General features: G+C 42.7%; 1 protein-coding gene across 1 annotated transcript; it reads right to left on the bottom strand.

The window, feature by feature from the left end:
* Positions 1–2,336: 2,336 nt before the first annotated feature.
* LOC110313284 (homeobox protein Rhox13-like) lies at positions 2,337–8,845 on the bottom strand. Its single transcript, XM_021187299.1, has 3 exons — positions 8,307–8,845; positions 7,023–7,068; positions 2,337–2,560 (listed from the first exon to the last, which is right to left on the bottom strand). Exons 1-3 carry the CDS (start codon positions 8,843–8,845, stop codon positions 2,441–2,443), a joined length of 705 nt encoding a protein of 234 aa, XP_021042958.1. The 3' UTR covers positions 2,337–2,440.
* Positions 8,846–9,840: the final 995 nt, after the last annotated feature.

Here is a 9,840-nt window from a genome sequence, read left to right as displayed (position 1 = left end):
ACTAGAGAACTGACTGTCCCTCTTTGCCTTGCCAAGGTAGGTCAGTCTCTCAAGTTCTCACCCTCGGGAATCTTCTTGGCCTGGCAGCCAAAGGCCAATGCTGTCCTGTGTAGCAATGAAAGTGTTAATGTCACCCTATGTGACTGATGAAGACTGGAGCCACTCCATCCATGGAGAATACTGAAACTGTTAAAGAGGAGCCTAGGGTAACCGCGCAGAGAGCCAATAAGTCTCTGTCATTTGAATTGATACATAGGCCATTTGGTTTATACTCCCTGTTCAAATTTATCCTTCTCAGATGACCAATGGTGTTGATGGCTAACTGTAGCTTTATCAGTTTAATAGTAGCTGCCTGGTCAATTAGGTCTCCTGGTAAAAGAAGAAACTCACAGACTTTGCTGACATGCTGTAACTTTTTACTGTTCCTTTGTTTTAAAAAAAGTCCTTTGCAATGACTAGAAAATGGTTTGAGGTTTATATAATTTATAAGGTTCTAAGAAGATAGATTATGATATTAACATTTCTGATTTTAATTTAAATTCATAATTTTAATGTATTATTCAGTGAAATTCTAAGAAGTTTTGAATCTAACTCTGCTTACTCCTGAGGGGCAAGTTCTAAATGAAAAGTTTTTCCTTTAAGTTCCCAAGGTTCCCTTCTGTTGGCAGCTGCAGACTGGCGCCCTAGACTTGCTAAAGCTGAAGTGAACCAGTCTACTTGATACGATTGGTGTCTCTTCAGCTGGGTCAGTGACAAATTTCCCTCTAATGCCTAAACTCCCAACCCTTGGCCTTTGGCTAGCATTTCAGACTTCATGAGCACCTACAACAAAGTCCTGATTTCAGCTGAGAAGCAGTTACAGGAAAGAGTACTTAGCCCTTTATCCTCAACAAAAGGCTGGAATATTAGGTTCAAAGTAAACCTAATATTTTGTTTGGTAGAGAGTTCCCCTCTACCAAAAGGTTGAGACTTTAGAAGTTAGACTTTAGAAATAATAGGTAGCCACCACAATATCGAAGATTTACCTCATACAACTCAAGGGGAGAATGCAATAGTTAACACTACATTTAAAGTTTAGATTTACTATACTTGAGAGACAAAAACCCAAAACCAACAAACAAAAACCCCACTTTTAGCATACAAGTTCTTATCTTGTGTAGTCTGTATCCTAACAACCCAATTCCCCCATCACCCACCCCTAGATGTTGAATACTATTGACTGATCTTATAAAATCTATGGTTCTAGCAAGATAATTAGGTCTTAAAACTAACTTCTATTTCTGCTTTTGTAATCAAACTTGCTAACTCTGATCAATGATTAGGACCACTGCAAGATATCTATGCTAAATTTAGATCCTGCCTACATGTAGACAGAGTGCATGTAATCTTGTGATTTTTCACTCCATAAACCCTGGAGTGATCTGACTAGATGCTGCGACTTGGGAGTAACTCTCAGTTGCAATCTTGGTACCATGAGTCTCTCCTACCAGTATTTAATAAAGCTTCTTCTTATTAAAATTTATTCATCGTCATGGTGAATGAGCAACCCCAGACTCATAGCATTGTGTCTAATTCCAATGTGTTAGTTTTGTTATACTTATTCTGTTTCATTTTATTACCCTTAGATGCTACACGCTTCTATGCCTGCTTTTCTTCTTTCCTTCCTTCTTTCCTTCCTTCCTTTCCTTCACTCCTTCCATCCCTCCCTCCTTTCCTTCTTCCTTTTTTCTTGTTTTTGAGATAGAGTTACTCTGTGTAGCCCTGGTTGTCCTGGAACTCACTTTGTAGAGCAGGCTGGCCTCGAACTCACAGAGACCTTCCTGACCCAGCCTCCCAAGTGGTGGGATTAAAGGCGTGCACCACCACCACCACCTGGCAACCTGTATGTTTTCTAATGAGAGACAAACAGGGGGTGGAGCCAGATGAGAGGGGAGGACTGAGTGGAGCAGAGGGAAGGAAAACCATTATCAGGATATATTATGTGAGAAAAAATTATTTTCATTAAAATGGAAAAACAATTGGTATACACCACCAGTAAAAATAACCATCATCATAAATATTTTCTGTGCCTACCTTCTCTTTAGTTCCTTGCTTACAGGGTTCCTATTGAATCCCTTGTTCAAAGGATCATGTGAGCCTAAATTAAGAAGGCTTAAGTGTCCCACTGTCTCACAACTACCATGCATGGAGAGTATTCCTCTATGCAAGCAACACAGTGACTTAGAAACATCACCCCATAAAATGAGAACTTGTGATTCTGCTTAAATAGCATACATCCTGAATAGCATACATTGTGCCCTACAAAACCCCAGAAAGCACATACAATTAAATGACTTGGAAATTCATGCTTTTATTGTTAACATGCATGCTGAATAGTAAGCTTGGCATTGGACACAGAGGTTGCCCATTTGCCCTTTGTCTACTGACCAAATATGGCACATTAAGAAGGCTCTTCCATATCGGTTATGAAAATGAAGTCTTCATTAGCAGGTGGGATGTTTCTTAGCATTTCACGTCTCTCAATCTTCCTCTGCTTTGCTCTCCGATTGGTAAACCACACCTAAAATCAGAGGATGACAGGATTGGGGTTAGCACTGTCTACCACCCCCAGAGCCAAGAGATAAAAGAATCACTCGAAGGCTCATAACACGGAATTTTCTTTTTCTTTTTCTTTTGTTTTAAAGATTTATTTATTTTATGTATGTGAGTTCACTGTAGCTGTACAGATGGTTGTGAGCCTTCATGTGGTTGTTGGGAATTGAATTTTTAGGACCTCCCTCTACTTGCTCAAGTCAAGCCCGTTCACTCCTGTCAACTTCTCTTGCTCAGTCCCTGTTCGCTTTGGCACAAAGATTTATTTATTATTGTATATAAGTACACTGTAGCTGTACCAGAAGAGGGCGTCAGATCTCATTACAGGTGGTTGTGAGCCACCATGTGGTTGCTGGGATTTGAACTCAGGACCTTCAGAAGAGCAGTCAGTGCTCTTACCTGCTGAGCCATCTCGCGAGCACAACACTGAATTTTCTATTCGATTCACAAAAGCAAGGATCAGCTGTGTGCTAACCTTTTCAATAGGCCATGGTTTTATCTAAACACTTTAAAAATATCTCTTCTATTGAATGGGAAGCTTAGCTATACCTCCAGAATCCTGCTGAGCACAGAGGGCAGACTAGGCATACAAAGCTCAATCTTCTTCGAAAGGCAAAGAAAGAGTACAGATTTACAAAGAGTAAAAGACAACAGTGTCAGGGAAAGGGGTCATAAATCGGCTCTTTCAATTGTGATAAAAACTGCATGATACTGGTACAGTGACAGACAGGTAGATCAATGGAATAGAATTGAATAGAATTGAAGACCCGGGGATGAACCCACACACCTATGGTCACTTGAGCTTTGACAAGGGAGCGAAAACCATGCAGTGGAAAAAAGACAGCATTTTAAACAAATGGTGCTGGCTCAACTGGCAGCTATCATGTAGAAGAATGTGAATTGATCAATTCTTATCTCCTTGTACAAAGCTCAAGTCTAAGTGGATCAAAGACCTCCACATAAAACTAGAGACACTGAAACTTATAGAGGAGAAAGTGGAGAAAAGTCTTGAAGATATGGGCACAGGGGAAAAAATTCCTGAACAATCCAAAATCTGATAAAGGACTAATATCCAATATATATAAAGGACTCAAAAACTTGGATTCCACAAAAGCAAATAACCCTATTAAAAATGGGGTACAGAGCTAAACAAAAAATTCTTAACTGAAGAATACTGAATGGCTGAGAAAGCACCTGAAAAAATGTTCAACATACTTAATCATAAGGGGAATGCAAATCAAAACAACCATGTTGCTGCATATATAGCAGAAGATGGCCTAGTTGGCCATTATTTGGGAGGAGAGGCCCTTGGTCTTGGGAAGATTATATGCTCCAATACAAGGGAATACCAGGGCCAGGAAGTGGGAGTGGGTGGGTTGTGGAGCAGGGCAGGGGGAGTGTATAGGGGACTTTCGGGATAGCATTTGAAATGTAAATACAGAAAACATCTAATAAAAATTAGTTTTCCTCTCTAAATAAATAAATAAATCAGCTCTTTCTAAATATTGGCTAAATAAGGAGATACAGTCACAGTCACCTGTGAGTCAAACTCTCAGTGAATGGCGTCCCATGTATCTGCTACATTAGGGAGTTCTCAAACTGCACATTTGTGACTGCTCACACTTTTTCTTCCTGTCTGGAATCCTCTATCAGGGGGATGTACAGTCTAAAGAAGATCAGCGGACCGAAGCCCTGCTGAGGGGGACTTGAACCTACCACCAGGATGCCTCCATGAACTCAACCAAAGCCCCAGCAGCTGACTCATGGGAGTTCACGTTAGCTCAGACTTCCCCATGTTTGATTCTTCAAGCTCATCAATTATGTTTGCCAGAAGAAAAGGGAAATCAGGCAGGAAGGCCTCGGGAAGTTTACACTGCCGCATGTGCAAACGGGAGCACACGAGTGTTTTCTCCTCTCTCATGTCCTGTGGCCGTGCTCTCTCCCAGGAGCTGCAGTGCATCAGTGCATACAGATGCTGTGCACTGGCCTGTGAGCATGGAGAGGGGAAAATCTCCTACTCCTTCAGCTTTTCGTTTCCTCTCACTGTCTCTCCATCCTGGGGAAAGCCTCTCTTCTTCCTCCCAGAGTCTCCCACCTGAGCCTGGTCCTACTGTAGATCCTACTTGTGGTGTTAGGATGCCAGCACTCAGGGGCCTGCTATGTGGGAATGCTGTTCTGCATTGCCCCGAGCAAGATCTGAAACTAAGACATATCATGTTTCCTTTGCCCTTTTTTTGTTTGTTTGTTTTGCCAGGAAGCATTTAGCTTCTTTGGGTTCAAGGCTGAGGTATTAAGTCTTTGCTGTCTCTAGGACAGAAAATCACTGTGAATAGGACAGGTAGAACTTCCCTGAAGTCAAGTTCATCTTCCAGAAATTGAACAAAACCCATATCTTCAAAGTAGCACCCTTTAAATGATAAATTTCCCAGGTTTCCAGTTATGCAGAGCCTCATGTATACATCTGCCATTGGAATTTGCAACCTGTATTTTGACTTTATGTAATTTCCCACGAAGTTTGTGTCCTTAGTAAGTTAGCTGAAATAGCTTAATATTGGTCTTTTTAAGTTTTAGACAGTTCTTCCAGGCCTCTCAGCACCAATATAACTATTTTGGCAGGTTGGATACAACTCAGAATGGCAGAAAAATCAAAATTAAGGGATTCCACTCTCTATTATCCCCTTACTCAAATATGACAAAAGGGACTCTCCGGTTTCCTTCTAGCTTTACCACTCACTTCGATGCAAATGTCTGTTTTGTTGTTGTTGTTGTTTTCCTATGAAATTTAGCACTTTTAGCCCTGATGTTCTGGACACAAACCAGATAAATGGGGACAACTTAAGAATGAAGGGCAAGGGGTCTAAGACTCTGACTGAGTCACAAGAATTGCATCACAATGAACAACATATGCTAAGAAGGCTGCCTACTTAGAGATGATACTCCTTTTATGTAGGGATGTTGCAACGTGTGTATTATGCCTCAATAAACTCAGCACTCAGGAGGTAGATGCAAAAGAACTGTTAGTTCAAGGTCATCCTTAGATACACACTGAATTTAAGGCAAACCTGAGTTACCTGAGACCCCTAAATATACACAAATACCTATAACCTTGAAAGAAAGAAACAATGTTAAAATAGCAAGGAATTATGCTCAAGTCTGCCCAGTCTCTGCCCCAAATTTCACTGCCACTGGCACCCCTTGAATTAATTTAAATATTTCCAAAGTCCTATCACATCCAAAATGACTCTATATAGATAGTTTCCCTTAAAGCAAGGAAAAAAAAGGATATAAACTTTAATTATCAGATATTTATGCACATGTGCATACCTGGACACATATTTTTTTCCTTTCAGCTTTATTTATTTATTTATTATTTTCTTTATTTACATTTCAAATGCTATCCTGAAAGTTCCCTATACCCCCCGCCCCTGCTCCCCTACCCACCCACTCCCACTTCTTGGCCCTGGCCTTCCCTTGTGCTAGGTCATATAAAGTTTACAAGACCAAGGGGCCTCTCTTCCCAATGATGGCCGATTAGGCCATCTTCTGCTACATATGCAGCTAGAGACNCNAGCTCAGGGGGTNCTGGTTAGTTCATATTGTTGTTGCACCTACAGGGTTGCAGCCCCCTTCAGGTCCTTGGGTACTTTCTCTAGCTCCTCCATTGGGGGCCCTGTGTTCCATCCTAATAGCTGACTGTGAGCATCCACTTCTGTGTTTGCCAGGCACTGGCATAGCCTCACAAGAGGCCACTATATCAGGACCTGGACACATATTATATGCACATATATATATATATATATATATATATATATATATATATATATATATGTATGCATGCAGAGTAAGAAAGAGTTTTTTTTCCTTTTATCTGATTGTTTATCAGATTTTCTGCAGTAGTGGGAAAGAACAACAAGCTAGGACATCCACATTCTGTTTTCCAACCTGGAAATACAAAATTCAAAACTTGTTTGGGGTTTAGATAAATGAATTAAGGGGGGTAAGGTACTTTTATTGCAAGCTCATGGACTGAGTCCAAGTCCCCCAGTACCCACGGGAAGCTGAAAGTGGGAGGTGGAAACAAAAATCCCTGATAATGTCCAGAACGGCCAATTGGGCTTGTACAGCGATTAACAACAAAGAGAGCTGCATTTAAAAAGGCAGAAAATGGTGACGGCTATCTGAGGTTGTGCACTGACTTCCACAAGTATACCATGCATGATAGTGTGTTTATGCACTCACATGCATGAATACACATATGTACAGGTATTCTTATGTGCACATACACACACTAAAAAAATAAATATGTTTGTCAACATAAAAAAGAAAATAAAACTCATTGATATAAATGCATCTAGGACAAAGCTATTCAAAACCCAGGGAAGGCTTTAGACCGACTTCTCAACTGCATTTTTCTTTTTTTATTTACTGACCTTCACTTTGACCTCAGGAACATTCAAAGTTCTTGCAAGTGCTCTTCTGTGGAAAGAAAACCACAAATATATAGCATCCAGTGTTTTATATACAATGCAACCTAATATATGATTTCTATGTTTTTTTTTTAAATATCCACCATCTTCCCTTAAAAATCCTCAAACATTTAGTTTTCATTCTCAGAACCAGCCTTACTTTGAAAGGGTCTCACCTTATGACAAAAGTTTGTCACCACTAGCTGGGATGAATAATTTTTTTAACAGACTATTAAAACAACAACAACAAAAAACAAACAAACACAGAACTCTATGCTGAGCAAATTATACTAATTTCCAAACCAAAAATGTTCTGTCACTGCAGTTGCACAGCAACGCTCCTCATACTTCCGACGCTGATGCCAGTAAAACTGAATGACTACCTAAACATGAGCCGAGCAAGGACAGCAACAACAGATATGGTGATGTGAACGAGGCCTGATCCTGAGGTCTCAACCCTAGGAGAAGAGTTACAGACAGCAAGGATGCTAAGGGAGAAATAATCTTCCCCAGGGAGGAATACAGCCTTGAAAACATATATATAACTAACATTAATACTGACTGAGCATTTTGTATATATGTATTTAGAAATGTACACACACACACACACACACACACACACGCACGCACACGCACACTTAAAACAAAACATTAGCTACCAATATCATGGAATAATGTCCAACTTCTAAAAGGAAGGGAATTCTGCAAAAAACCATACCAGACTCAGGCTAAAGGTGACATAATTTCAGTTACTTCGAGGGGATGGGGGGGTCTTAAATTCAAAGAAAACATAGCAAGGTGCAAAGAACTAGAGGGACGGTAAAGGAAAACGGAAAGGAGTTGATGGATGGGTACATAGTCCCTAAAAAGGTGACGAGACTACTGGTGAGGGACCACCTAACAAAAAGCAAATAGTTACCGCTGGTGAACTTGGAGCAATTAAAGTAATTTGGCATGCTATACTCTTTTTCTCTCCATATTTTTACAGAAATTTAGATATAACTGGAAAGGAGTGGTGCCAACCAGAAGGTACACTTGATTCACACCAGTACTGCTCATTAGCCAATACTGCCCCTGATACCCACCCAGGGCAGCACCGTCCCATACGCACTACTGGGAGAGACAGCATCTGTGGCTTAGACAGCCATAGGGGAAACAGGGCCTGGAAGAACCGAAAGCCTCCTCCCCCCCAGCAACATGAGCCAAAGCCCACGAAGGCTGGAGGTGCTCCTGATGCCAGCCACATACCTTGTAAGCACATCCGGGTACTGGGTCTCTTCAAACAGGCTTTCCATTTCCTTGACCTGCCACTGTGTGAAGTGGAATGGGGTTCCACGACGACGACGATGTTGGCGGGGGCGGGGGCGGTAGCGACATGGCCCCGGAATCTGAATAGCAGCGGCAACAGGAACAGTTGGAGGAACAGCAGCAGCCACCGAGGGAGCTGCCTCCTCCTCAGTATCTGAAGTATCCTCGTCGCTGGAGCTCGAGTCATCACTCTCATCCGAGGAGTCACTCCCACTCTCGGAGGAAGAGGAGTCGCTCCCACTCGAGGAGGAAGAGGAGGAAGAGGAGGAGTCGCTCTCATTCTCCTTGACAGTGGCACTGCCTACGGCTCCTTGATTGTCATGGCTGCTCACCACCCCTGGCTGGGCCACCGCCACAGCCCCTGGGGCCTCCTCGGTTGAGGAGGTGGAGGCCACGGCCCCTGCCTGGGCGCTAGCATTTGTTTCTTCCTTACACTCCACAATGTAGTAATTGTGGTCAAAAGGGACCCTGTCGGCCATGACTAGAACCGGGCTGAAGCCACCAACAGCTTCGGGGCCCTACGAAATAAAGACCTCGAAGCCTGGCGTCTGTTACGGTCAGGACGGAAGCCGAAAGTGAGGACCCGGGTGAGAGATGACGACAACCGGGAACTCGTGCGCATGCTCCACACGTTCTCCATGTGTGTCGCGGTCGACGTCATCATACTCCCCTCAAAATGGGTGCTGCTGGCCAGACGTGGTGGCGCATGCCTTTAATCCCAGCACTCGGGAGGCAGAGGCAGGCAGATTTCTGAGTTCAAGGCCAGCCTGGTCTACAGAGTGAGGACAGCCAGGGCTACACAGAGAAACCCTGTCTCAAAAAACAAACAAACAAAACAAATGGGTGCTACTGGCTCTTTTTTCAGTGATGGACTACCAGTGGCTTTCTGCCCACTTGTTGCAATAGATGGTGTTTGTTTAGTCATAAAAGTGACAGGGGTATGGCCCAAAACATGTGGGACCTGCGGACGGGTTGTGAGGGGGGTAGGGGCGTGTGGTTGCTTTAAATTGTACCCTTGCATGCACATACGCACATACATGGGCTACCTATTCTTCATGGATTGTAGAGATTACCACGACTGGTAGACTGTGCAGAAATGAAAAATAATTTGGAAATATAGTATAGGAGAAAGATAAGAACACATACTGACCACAGGATTCTTGTGTGAACATCTAGAAATTTCCACTGGCTACTTAGAGCACGGGCTGAAAACTAAGCGGACATGATCAGCTTAGTGGCTGTTAATTCAAGAGTCCCTGTAAGTACACTTAGTGCTAGCTAGCCATTGTTCTTTAAGTACAACCAAGATCTTCAGACTGGGTCTGACCTAGTTAATGACACTGTCAAAAAACAAACAGCTGGGAAGTGGTGCTGTGTGGCTTTAATCTCAGCATTCGGGAGGCAGAGGCAGGCAGGTCTCTGTGAGTTCGAGGCCAGCCTGGTCTACAGGTCTAGTTTCAGGAAAGCCAGGGCC

This window comes from Mus pahari, chromosome X (assembly GCF_900095145.1).
Source record: "Mus pahari chromosome X, PAHARI_EIJ_v1.1, whole genome shotgun sequence".
In the NCBI taxonomy this organism is placed as follows: Eukaryota; Metazoa; Chordata; class Mammalia; order Rodentia; family Muridae; genus Mus; species Mus pahari.
This window is presented reverse-complemented; position numbering and strand designations above follow the sequence as displayed.

Excerpts from the sequence above, each read along its gene's own strand:
- LOC110313284 (XM_021187299.1), bottom strand. The coding sequence starts at position 8,845 with ATGGCCGACAGGGTCCCTTTTGACCACAATTACTACATTGTGGAGTGT. Across the intron at positions 7,069-8,306 it reads TACCCGGATGTGCTTACAAG|AAGAGCACTTGCAAGAACTT; the intron begins GTATGTGGCTGG and ends TTCTTTCCACAG. Across the intron at positions 2,561-7,022 it reads TTCCTGAGGTCAAAGTGAAG|GTGTGGTTTACCAATCGGAG; the intron begins GTCAGTAAATAA and ends CTCTGATTTTAG.